General features: G+C 35.5%; 1 protein-coding gene across 1 annotated transcript in view; it reads right to left on the bottom strand.

Moving 5' to 3' along the window:
• Window positions 1–5,821: 5,821 nt before the first annotated feature.
• Window positions 5,822–13,435, bottom strand: part of glg1b (golgi glycoprotein 1b) — a 37,934-nt gene continuing 30,320 nt past the window's right edge. The window contains exons 22-26 of the mRNA XM_043216819.1: window positions 12,641–12,742; window positions 11,116–11,223; window positions 10,174–10,294; window positions 9,827–9,933; window positions 5,822–9,090 (exon numbers count right to left, since the gene is read on the bottom strand). Coding sequence (XP_043072754.1) covers window positions 8,923–9,090; window positions 9,827–9,933; window positions 10,174–10,294; window positions 11,116–11,223; window positions 12,641–12,742 — 606 coding nt within the window. The 3' untranslated portion in view covers window positions 5,822–8,922. The remainder of the gene's footprint in view (window positions 9,091–9,826; window positions 9,934–10,173; window positions 10,295–11,115; window positions 11,224–12,640; window positions 12,743–13,435) is intronic.

The raw sequence follows: 13,435 nt of genomic DNA, 5'->3' as shown, positions 1-13,435 counted from the left end.
TTAATTGTCGGATTTTGCGCGCGTCGCTGTCGTGAAACAACAAGAAACCCGGATAGAGCGCGTGCACGTGTGTCGTTAATAGATCGAATTATATCACGTATTCTAATTATAAATTACAGGATCAGCTTTTCGGTAAAAAAAAAATAAAAATAAAAATTGAGTTTTACATGAACAACAGTCGTTTGGGAATCTTCTTCTACCTGCAAAAATTTCGTTTTACTTTAAACGTCCATGCATTTTAACCTGTGCTGAAATATAACACGGAATTAAAAAGCGGCGTATCATTGCGCTTATTATAAATTTAATATCGGGGCTTTGATTCAGCAATGAACATTTTAACATTTCACATTTTAGGCAAATCTTTAAAGCAGCCTATATATTTAACACGTGATGCTGTTCTGATTTAATAATAATAATAATTATTAGGCCTATATTACAGCTACTACTATTACAAACATCTGGTGAAATGAGAATAAAACTAACCTTATTGTCAATAAGATGCTCGTTCGTTCTTAAAACACCTTTAACTTACAAATACTGCTCTGTTTTTCAAATACTTTTAATAATTATCATAAATAACTCAATGTGATAATCACCCTCATATTCTTTATTACTAACAGCCTACGTTACACGCTTATATTTTGCACGAGGTCTTATTTCCGGCTACATATTTTTAAAAGTTAATCTCACCAATAAAACCCCCTTCTGTTGTGTAATCGTTGTCATTTAAAGGTTTATCGTGAAGACGAATCAAACGCTACGGGACATTTGCCGACGTGCGCTTTCGCAAAATCATAAACGTATCGCCACACATTCGCGTTCTCTCGAAATTAATTCGTTAATAATCAAAGCAGTCACAACGAACGAAAGCAGCGAGCATCTCTAACGCAGAGCCTTATGAAATCTAACGCTTCGCGTAAAGGGCATGAATTGGTTGCCTTAATATCAATAACTTTTTTTAATGGCGCGAACGGTCTTTGAACTTTAACCGTGTCGATTTCTCCGCGGTGCTCATATATCTGGAGACAGTGGTGATGCGGCAGCTGTTCGCGGTTCAGACAAAAGGTCAAGTGCACGACCCCAGGACAAAAGCCCAGAGCAGCCCGATGTGTTTATCTGCCCCTCACACACACACACACACACACACACGCGCGCGAGCAAATCTGTTACCGTCCCAATGCATTTTTTTTTGCAAACACTTTATATAACATTGCCCACGTTACACATACTATAATTGGACACGATATTAATAACGCTAAAAAATTATTCATATATAACCCTATTATAAAGGCTGTGAACAATATAAAATAAGTCCTTACTTCAAATGCAGCATCTGCACAAATTATCATTTCAAGAAAACAAATAAATGCACCTCGATTTAAAGTTAAAGGAGCGCTACTAAACACAAAAATAAAAATGGTATGAAAATATTTAAGGCAGAGACATCTAAATGATTTGCTTTTTTTTTGGATGACAGGTTTGGTTTGAATTTAGACAATTCATCAATAAATGCGGCAAGATCAGATTACAGGTTTAAATCCAAGAAAACGAAATTTGAAAAAGCAAATAAGATGGCAAGGACTGCTACAGAAGCGGAAGATGTAGTTTTATATAGAGGGGAACGAAGCGCGAGTGCATCAGAAAACGTTATATTCCAGAATTTTCTGGTGGTTTATATGCATCTAAGATAAAGTATATGTTAAGGTCGCCGATGGAGTGAGAAATTACACAGGATGCGGCTTTCACGTGAAAACGTGGAGGAAAATAAAATGGGTAAAGTCTGTACAAAGAGCGCCATCTGCTGGAGTCACGGAGAACTACACGACAGTCTCAAAACACGCGTTCATAGACGGGGCTCAGGCCACAGTTCAGTTAGGACATGCAAGTCATTTTTAGAAACAAGCCTTTAAAAAAAAAATCATTATCCACATGTTTTAAGATCAGCCAATGCACGTTTGTTTCAGTCGAAACAGCTCAGATTTGCATTTAAGCCTAGGGTCTGTGAAACCGGGGGTTAAGGTTTAATTTGGGCAAACATGCATTTTCTTCACTGTTTTGTTAAATAATGTAAATTCAGTATAGATAAATCAAAGTACTTTATCTTGAACCGATAACTTGTCACTTAAATAGCAGGCATATACAATTTTGCACTTTCATAAGTCAATAAAACCGCAAGCACGTGAAACAAAATATGAATTATTGGTCACATATTTGAAATGTCTTTCAGTGATTCATTATAATTGCTAAATCTGCGTATTTTGTGTGGGCATTTCTTATAGGAAGGCCTGAAAGATTTCAAAAAGCATTAAAACCAATACCTACCACGCATAAGCGTTTATCACTTAGTATACTATACTCACTTTTACTCATGAAACCCAGTGAAGTTAACAGTCAAATGACTGATCATTTTGTTGTAGAGAGGAACAAACTTTACCTGACAAAACTAGGCCACAATATATTAACCATGCCGACAAGATCATAATCACGAATAAAACCAGCAAACAGTGTCTAAATGTAGTTGTTTAACTATTTAAAGCCCAGTGCATGCTGGAATGAGATCGAGGGGTCATATAGGGGTCACAAAAAAATGTGTATAATAAACTACATTTACTCACCCTCATGTTGTTCCGAACCCTTTCTTTCACCCATTGGACACCAGAAATGCACAAGGATTGAGAAGATGATGACTGTCAAACTCAAAAAAGTGCCAGGAAGAGTCACCCATGAAACCAGTTGGCTATGGTTGACAAGGTAGTCATTTAACAGCACGCTAATCTAGACTAGATCAGCAAAGCAAGTTTTGACTGATTGAAGCCACAGAACACGCAGAGAAACGCACCTGCTTCCACACCACACATAAAGTGCCCTATTTTTGAAATATTTGTACTGAGAAAACACACTCGCCTCTGCCACAGGCCAAGGCATTGCGTGAGACGCAGAAGACTTCATAGCCAATGAGAAGCTTTCTCCGCCTGTCAATAATCAGGTGTGCAGACGTCTGATTGGCTGATATGCCTTCCGAAGGCGGGACTTTTGAAAGAGCGCCACGCTTAGAAAAAAAGACTAAACAAACACGTTTCCGTTTGTTTGTAGATGTTTTACTCAGTATTTTAGAAGGGCCTGGAAACATACTAACATAAAAATATAGGGTATGTGATATAAATCTTTGCATTTGATGCACTTTTTACTTTTGACAGTCATTTTGCAAAACGAAGAGCAAGACATGAAACTGTTACGCTATTGTGTTTTACAATGAAAATATATTTTTTTCTTATTTATTAATTTAAAATTTTATAAATGTAAAAATAAGCATAAACTATTTGGAACAAACTAAAAAGAAAAAAAGAAGTAAAAGCACTGAAATGTTTTTTTTTTTTTTTTCCATGGAAGCTAATGTTGTTAATTATATGACTGTGTAATACCTCTTGTTTTTCTGGCACTGAATTAAAATAAATGTTTAAAATGTAAATACATTTATTATTATTTATAAAATGTATAAAAAGGATAAAAATACAATTATTATTATTATATATATATTTTTAGGCCTTCAGATGCCTTGTTTGTTGTATATTGGATTATATAAGTTTTTGTAACAAAAATCTTCAATCTGCATATAGTTGATAAAGCAGTAAAATAATTGTCACTACCTATCTTAAAGCATTGTCTTATTTATTTTTAAAGAATATTGCCTGGATATATTTAATCAATCAACCCATCAATCACTTTAATTCATATATCCATTTTTTTTAGTGTATTATTTTATATAACATTTTATGTATTGTTATTTATATAACAATGTGTCAAAGCACTGAACAGTATCAAAGTATTTGCAGTAAGTGAATTGAATAGTAAGTGATAGTAATGTATATAAAGACAAGATTAAGCACTTGATATTTTATTAAAAACAGAGACGGTCTGTGTAATCAAATCAGCGATAGTCTCTGGAAATGAAGTGTCCCCAGCTGAGCAAACGAGAGGAACCCGAAACCCCATCCGTCACAGGATGGAGAAATAAAAACCTTGAGAGAAACCAGGCTCAGTTGGGAGACAGTTCTCCTTTATATTCATAACATCATTTCAGATATTGCACTGGCCTATAGGTAGGCCTACCAATATACTCTACTAAAGAACAGCTCACACATTATTTCGCATACAATAAAAAGTCGGCCAAACTTAATGCTCCATCATTTTCATCATCAAATCCGTCCGTTCTGCGGATATAAAGAAAACACGAAGGCTGAACGAGGTACAGGACACGCAGCCCTGCTGAAAAAAAGGTTCAAAACATATACTTAACCTGCACATGCTGTTTTTTTTCTGCAGCGAGTACTGACCTCTTGGTAAATCTGGATGGATGGGTGAATGACGGATGGCTAGTGGTTAATAAATTAGATGACGTTTATGGCTGTCCAGCAGTTATTTATGTCTAAGCCCTTCCGGATTGATGTCATTAATCTTTGCCCGTTGGTCCATCACAAACCTTGGCCACATTTAGAAAAGCCTTTCGGTCCAAACAGCACTAGGTGGCAGTAAAAACAGCACTCGGTCGGTGATCGATGGTCGATGCTGATTTATTTTACAGTAAATGTCTAAAAATGTTTTAGATTGACTTAAGAAGTACAACCGTCGGGATTTGCTGGCTCCAAACGACTGGAATTCAATTTCGAATTTAAGACGTTTTTTGAATATCGAAACATTTGAAACAAAGAGACACTGAAAACCAAACCAAAATACACCTTTCAGATTATGCTCTATTTCCAGGTCGCTAATTAAATAAGAATTGCTCATGTGATAATCAGGTGTTCTCTCCTCCCTGTTGCTCCGAGGATCATCTCAAGTCATGCTGGAGAACATCATCAGGTTTTGTTCATGCAGCTCCAGTGCCGCTAAAAAACCAAAGGAGACAAACCACACTAAGACATCCTGATATTCATGTTATGCCATTTTGAGTTCTGGGACTCTCATTATCCAGATCCTCCTGGGTTACATAAGCCTCTTAATGCAGAGGAAGACTGGCTTTGACTAAGACAAGTGCCTCATTATTCCATGCATAGAGTATTTCATTATCATAATAATTGATGGCAGCAGCCCAAGCGACAGCAATCCCGAGGCCCGGTACAGTTGTATTAGTAATCATCATGCGTGTTCAGATGGATTAGAACAGAATTTTTTTGTGAAGAGGCCCCTTAAAAAACAAAACAAATTGAAACAGATCATCGTTAACCATATTAACTATTTTTTTTTTCTACTTTCTGGAACCGTTTTAAACCGCCGGTCTTCAAGAGAACACCTCTGCCGACTGTAATGAGACGTCCTAAACTTTTAATCTGTGATTAATTAGTTCACCGACAACCATAGATCAGTGCAGATGTTCATGTAGTGTCTTCCATCCATTACGTATGAGTTTGTTTCTTATCAGAACAAATCTGGGAAAAACATTTGCATTACGATCAACTTCTCACTCTACAGCGAGTGGGTGCCGTCAGAATGAAACAATATGATTAAGCCTACTTTTGCATTATTGTGAGGTTCTTAAATCAGCTGTTTGGACTCTCATTCTGACGGCACCCATTCACTGCAGACCATTTCATTGGTGAGCAAATGTCGAAATGTCTCCAAATCTGTTCCAATGAATAAATAAACTCAACTACATCTTAAATGGTCTGAGTACATTCTCAGCAAAAATTAGGAAAACAAGTTTGTTCTAAAATATTGTCAACATATGGCATGTTTCGAGTTAATTAAGAACTGAAAATGCCAGTCGGAAATTGCTTTTACGACAACAGACACGAGTCACAAAACTGGAGACGAAACAGGATGCTAAGAAAATCTACAGCATTTTATTAAACTGATAATTCATCTGTACAGAATTAGGGAAACCAACAAAAAGTCTGATTTGTCACATTAATGTTACATGGCAAGATGAAGAAACTGAGAAAACATCACAGCCATAACCTTTTTACGACGTTTAGTCCATTCGCGGTCAATGAGAAACACCGGAGCCGCTTACAGTCCAGAGGAGCAGAGAAAGGCCATTTGAAACAAAGCGCGATCATCTTCGGCTCCGCGCTAGTGTCGTCGGGTTTTGCCTTTGCTTGTGGCTTCACTCAACACGAAGACACAAAAAAAATCCTGAATTTGAAAATCTCTGGCAACGCGAATTGTGCGCAATTAAAAAACAAAACCATTTAAAACAAAACGGAAGAAAAGAGAAAGCAAGTATACTAGCTGTAGGGGTTGGAAAGACTTGATACTCCATGCACCTTCCCCAAGGATCATGTTTAAGGATCACTTAATTTCCACACTATAGCACAGATCAAACAGGCTCCCTTTGTTTTGATCTATAACCCATCCCTGTCAGCTTTGTGATTTTTTTTTACAGTCCGATGATTAAAAACCCACTATAAACTATTTATGCAAAACAGTAAAGAAACAAAAGCAGTCAAACTAAAACAGATCATCATGACAACCAGTCTCAAAAAACGTGAATCAGGAGAAATATATGTGGAATAACGCAACCTTTGACATATACTTATCTACAATATATAGTCAAACATGATCATGTGATCAGTAGAATTTTACAGTCCAAATTCCAATCAAGCAGAAATCACGGACTCTGTGATTTGCACATTAGATCTATTATTTACAGAATAACATTGAGGTCGTCAATGCTAGAGGTAAGCAGTGCGCCTGTGGCCTCTCCAGCTTTGAAGCTAAATATTGTACAAATCTGTTCCCAAATGTTGGAATCTGAGAAATTTTTTAATCTATTAAAGGGCCAGCGCACTCAGAAATAAAACATTTATTTACTCGCATTCAAACCTTTCGCTGAAGAATGCTGCAACGATGTGAACAAAAATACAATGTTAATACAAACTGAAATGTCTTCGAAATACACCTTTTAGCAGAAAAAAAAAATAAACGCATACAGGTTTGGAACAACATGAAGGCGAATAATGATTTTTCATTTCTGGGTGCACTATCCCTTTAATACGAGGAGAGTGGACGAATTAGTTTCATAGAGCTTTGCACACTCTTTGAGAGACAGAATATACAAACTAAATCCATGGAAAGCCTCTCTATAGTGGTACAGCTGTTGTCAAGAAAATACAAGAGAATGAAAGGGTGAATCCCACAGAACCCATTAAAAGAAGCGTTTTTTCAAAAAGTGAAACTTGAATCATAATTCATGTCCGTGTGTAATCGGTTTCCGCGCTGTTATTTTCATGGAAACTGGTTTAACTGTAAAAATACTCTGATTAAAAAATAATTTGGGGCCCCAGAACAGGATTTCATGAGAATCACCTGATTGCATTCTCCCAAAGCGACGCGTATGTGAGGTTATGCAGAACGTGATATGATCTGGGGAAAAAAGCATGCACTGACTTTTAGAAAAAACCTTTTGTATTCAGCAAATGCTATGCATATAATCGTCACAGTTATTGTCAGAGTAACTCGGTAACAAATTGAAAAGACAAGTATGTCATTCCGTTTCATACTAGAGATGTCTGTGGGTTCAGCTTTGAAAAAATACAGAGCCGCCAATGAATGTTTCCTTTCACTGGTATGACAGAGAAAGAGAAAAGGCAACATTAGAACATAGCTATGAAATAAGTCCTAAAACACATTTATCTCTATACACACACACACACACTCGCGCACACACACACACACACACACACGCAGAGGCACGCAAATTCGAAACCAAGATCAGCACGTTTGTTGTAAACAATAAATAAGGCTTAAGCCGAACGCAACAAAACATCAAAAAAGTGCAATCATCCTGTGAACATTCAAAGTAACAGGGTATACAGTTCTGTTCAGTCAATGTTGGTCCGCAGGAAACTTGGCTCTGGACGATCAAACCTTCTGACAGAGGCACAGGTCTATTTCAATTGCGTTCTCTTCGTATATTAATAATTTAGTGTCTAATGCATTATTAATGTGCAAACCATACGTTTATAACTTTCTTATCAGTGGGGGAATCTCACAAACCAAGACCATGTTCGTCATATTTGAGGTCAAAGTAAAAATAAACGGTGCTTGAAGAAAATTGATTTCCGGCTTTTTTTGATTTAAATAAAAAAAACAAGTGTCAAAATACTGCAATTAAAAAAAAAAACTATGTGATTTATGGAGTGATATATGCAGGTGTAATAGGAATTCTGGGGGAAGCTGTAATGCACAAATATATATATATAGCCAATATATATTAGAGCATGGATATGTTTTTATGAGATTCACTCAAGACATTTGAAATATCATTCTGTTTATCTTAACCTTTCATAAACTGCCTTGACTGTCACACTGTCTATTATTATATCATACTTTGCGAGTTTAGCACTTGATGTCTAACGTATCTTAATTGCATCTCAACTAATACGATCCTGACACGTGGTGGTCTTTATTAATCTAGAAAAACCATCTTCCCTCCCCATTGCCACAACGTCAAGAGACACACAAAAACCAATCCCACCCAAACTGAATCCCACCTTGTGAATTAAAAAACGGAAGTGAAAAACGAACGTAAAGATGGCTTCCGAATTTTCATGTAAGCTGCTGATAAAGCCTCATTGTTCTCAAAAAATGGAAAAAGATACAACGATAAAAATACTGCATTGACACATGACCATAGTACAGTCAAGAAGTAAGGCTGTCACTCTCAAAACAACAACAACGACAACAAAAAAAAAAACATACTCAAGGCATAATGTCCCAAAACGATCTTGATCCTGTCTGAGAAGCGTTTCGAAGGTTGTGTTTGGATTGAGCTGGGCTTCAGCGGGGCAGGATGGGCTCGAGAGGGTTCCAAACACGGACCGGCCCACCGACGGCCCCCCAGAGTCTTCGCGGGATTGAGTACAGAGAACAGCGAGGGCAGGAAATGATGCGTGAAGTGGCGGAGGGGCGGCATTCCTCGCTCTACCTGTCTTTCAGCTCTCTGGTCACACGTTTGGTGATTCGGCCACACAGCAGCCCCAGAAGGAAGAGCATGGACACGGCCAGAGCGATCACGAACAGGATGTAGTTCTTTGAGGGTGATGTTATGACTTGCACAGCCAGGTCTGAGAAACCCTCAGCTGGGGCCACCTGGGAAATCACAGACTAGAACTCATTGAACATTCTTCAGAGTACATTCTCAAGGTGAAATTTGGTTCGTAAATATAATACCACTAAATATCAAGTATAACATATTTTCAATAATACAAATAATCTACTAAAATGTGCATGCGTACATACATGCATATATTTGTAAGAGGAGTAATAATACTAGTAATAATAATTTACTTTGATGTAATAATTTATTTTTGTTATAATTTTACAATAATAATGATAATATTTTAATTGTCTAATTGTAATAGTAAAATTGAATTATATTAATTATAAATTCAATTATATTAATTTACTGTTGTTAATATTATTTGTTTAAATAATAATAATAATAATAATAAAGTTTTATTTATTTTAAAATATATTCTTGCTATTATTCCTTTAATAATAATAATAATGATAATAATGATGATGATGATAATAATAATAATAATAATTATTATTTTCTAATAATAATTTATATTAATACATTTATTGCAGAGGTATGCATGATAATAATAATTTCTGCATACTGTTACAATAATTAAAATTTATTTTTATTTATTTTTATGCACTGCTGTTGTTTGGGACTCCCAAAATCAAAATATTAGGGGCACTTTAATAAAGACAATAACTTTAATGCAAACTAAAATATGTTTTACAGCTGGGCTGTTATGTAGTAAAGAGAGTTAAGAATCATTTTTAATAGTTGTCCATCTGGATGACGTGCACTGACCTTCGCTGCATAGCTCCACATGTCTATGCGGTCCTGTAATCTTCTCTTACATTCCGGCTGTAGACGCACCTGCTTGTCCTGCAGAGCTTCCATCAAACAGGACATTTCTGGGAAAGAATTTCAAACACGGAGAGTCAGGAGCTACAAATCACAGGGTAAACACACCGTCCCATAACTTTCCATTTGACTCTCAAATAGAAATTGAATTTAACTGGGAAACTGAAATGATAATGATGTAATAAAAAAGTGAGGTTTAATATGCACCCATGTTGAGCAAGATATTTAATAAAATTACTATTATTGTTTTGTTTTTTTTTTGTATTGCGTAATATAAAAGCCAGTCTCACGTCTGCCTCTTCCAGGGTTGATGGCTGCACAGTGGTGTTTCAGATCCAGAGCACAGGCCGTGTGTAAGACAGGATCCACAAATATGTCTGCTTTGCTTTCTTTAAGCATATTCAACACCTCCTGCACGAGGAGAAGAGGATGAAATGCAGACTCATCCTGTACGTGTCAGATTGATACAGTTGACTGTTGCTCATTTCACTTGAATTTCTTGTTTCTTAAAGAGACAGCAGCAAAAAAAAAAGACTAACTTTTGATAGAGTATGAATGAAATTAGAATGTGACTGTTTTGTTTAACTGGATGTTTGAATAATTATATTACCACCAATGTCGAAATCAGTTGTGCTGCTTCATATTTTTGAATCTTTTGATAGATTTTGTGTGTCCAAGCTAAAGGTTAATAAAATATTAAATAAAATTAATTTAAAAATAGAAACTATGTACATATCACAACATACATGTACATATACACATAATATACATATACATATATATATATACACACATATATATATATATATATATATATATATATATATATATATATATATATACACACACACACACACACACACACAACTACTTTATAATTTCATATATTTTAAGATGCAATTTATTCCTTTAAATAAAGTGTGTGTGCGTGTGCTTTATATTTAAAATGTTACATGTGTTTACCTTGAGGCACTGGTGTATTTTAAGATATGTGAGAGCAAGCTATTAATACAGTCAAACATGCATTTAAGTCTGGGACTAGCCTCAAGCCTTGTCTGTGAAACCAGAGGTAGATGTTTTATATATAAATCTAACATCCACCCATGTGTCTAATTGGGGAATCTCCTCTTATCAGAACAGCAGGTGTGGGTTTATACAAAAACGGATGGTGTTTCTATAGCAACAGATGCAGAGGAAAGCAGTGTGTAGCAGGTGAAGGATGTGTTCTGTACCGTCTTGCACTCCTCCTGTTTAATTTTCAGGAGGTTGTTCTTCAGACACTCCTCCACTTGACCCGTCTGTTCCTGCGCGGCAGCTTCCTCTGCACACAGCCGCGTGATCTAACACACACAAACAGAAAAAAGTTACGGAGTGACTCCAGATATAAAATCTCCATTTTCTTTTTTTTAAAAGTCTTCCTCGTCTTTGTTCATGTGGCCTCCTGTCAGCAGAATATCACCCAGAGATCACACTCGATTTTCTTTACTGATCCATCAAGAGACCCATTTCACATGTTTCTGCTGGATTGCTCCCTGAAAGCCTATGGCTCATGGAGATCATAAATAAAGGGCTTTTCTCAGACAGGCTGCAGGAGGAGGGGTCCCTGTTCCTGTCCCGCAGCATTACAAACCAGCCATATTCATCTGCAACACTTTCTGCTGCACAGCAGATCAAACAGACTTAATACAATAACACTAGAAAAAATCTTTCATTAATAACAATAAGATGGCAAAACCTTTGGTGCAGCGGTTTTCTGTAATAACTCTGGCAGAATTAAATAAAAAAAAGACATTTAAAATATACAATTGTTCAACTAACCAAACCATGAGCAAATTAAATTTTTAAAATACATAACCATCAAATCAGATAAAAAAAAAAGCTATTTAATTTTGTTTCATTTTTTTTTTTTTACATTAATATTTTAATGATATAGCTGGTTTAAAGTAACAGTAATTGTTACAAAAATTCTATTTAAAATAAATTCTAAACGCAACAATTTTCAACAATGATAATAACAAGAAATGATCAGCAAACCTGCATATTAGACTGATTTCTAAAGGATCATAAATTACTTTTAAATAAAGCATATTTAAAGCGAAAACGGCTATTTTAAATGATTAATTTTATTGTATTTTCATCACGTAAATGCAACCCTGATAAACCTAAGGAACAAAACAAATCTATCTCTATAAAAATATGTGTTTATAAACGCGACTGAATTGGAAATCTAGTTCTTGTCTTGTGACATTACATATGAATTCCTTTCGTTTCTTCAGAAACAGGACTGAAATATCACTGCAGATGAGAATCAGAGAATCTCTTTAGGGACAAAGAGGAAAAAAAAAGGTTCCTTTCAACATCGCTTGGACGATCTTTTGGAGTGATTCTCAGATGCCCCCTCGCTCTCTCTGTGCAGCTCAGAATGAGTGTCTTGACGTGTTTAAACAGACCGTTAGACCTCATAAAAGATGCTATGTATCGAAGGCCATGGGCTTCGTTCCAAACACTTGCTAGCTCCTTACCTCTACAGCGTTTTAGGCATCACTAAAATAGCAGGCAGCAAAATTATACTGGTTTATATCAGCAGTTTGAGCAGAAGTTTAAAGCTCAGATTGTATCATTAGCAGTTAATGCAATCCCAAAATGCTTTGCTGTGAGCCGAGTGATAGAATCAAGAAAATGTCCGTTCTATTTCACTCAGATGTGAATAGTATACGGCTCACTAGGGTTTGGGACAGAGCCCGTGTGCCCGCTCACCTCGTTCCTGCAGTGAACCTGGAGCTGTGGATCGAGCCGGTAGTCGAGCGCCGACTCCTGGAGAATCACTCTGATCTGATCCTCGCAGTCTCCCGACAACCGCTGGGAACAAACACAATTTTAAAACCGTTAAACAGTCTGCATTTCCACAATACAACACTCCCACTCTCACGCTAATAAAAGAACTTCCATGTCTGACTAGCATGTGTTTAATACTCCACTCTGTAGAATAATTAATAGCATTTAAACTTGCCTATCAATATTCGTATTCATTTTTTAATAACTAAGCCATTTATTTTAGTCATTTTAATGGCTTATGTCATTTTTGTAATAAAGAAAATCTGTTAAAAACAGCCATTGTTTAAAGTCATTTTTGCAAAACATTTAGTCAACATTTATAACTTTCAATTAGATTTTTCAAATTAAAAGTTTGTGAGTTATTTATATCATATTTTTTATCTAATAATTAAATTTAATTCATGAAATTTATTTTAGCTTTATTTAAGCTGAAATTTTTATTATTCATGTTAAATGTATTATTATTAAACTAGTTTATTAAACACGTTTAATAATATTAATTATTAAATTATTATTATTAAACTAGTTAAACTATACTATATTAAGCATTTATTGTTTTAATTTGAGTACATTTTTGCAGAGACTTAGGGTTAGGGTTACATTATTCATTTTTCATCTATCAATTGTATTTATTTTATTTTAAATGCCAAAAGCAATTTTTAAAAGTTAAGTATATATATATTTGGCTGTATATTTGTATAATTTATATATATATAT

This window comes from Puntigrus tetrazona, chromosome 18 (assembly GCF_018831695.1).
Source record: "Puntigrus tetrazona isolate hp1 chromosome 18, ASM1883169v1, whole genome shotgun sequence".
Lineage (NCBI taxonomy): Eukaryota > Metazoa > Chordata > Actinopteri > Cypriniformes > Cyprinidae > Puntigrus > Puntigrus tetrazona.
The sequence above is the reverse complement of the archived record's forward strand: the minus strand, read 5'-3'. Positions and strand labels throughout refer to the sequence as shown.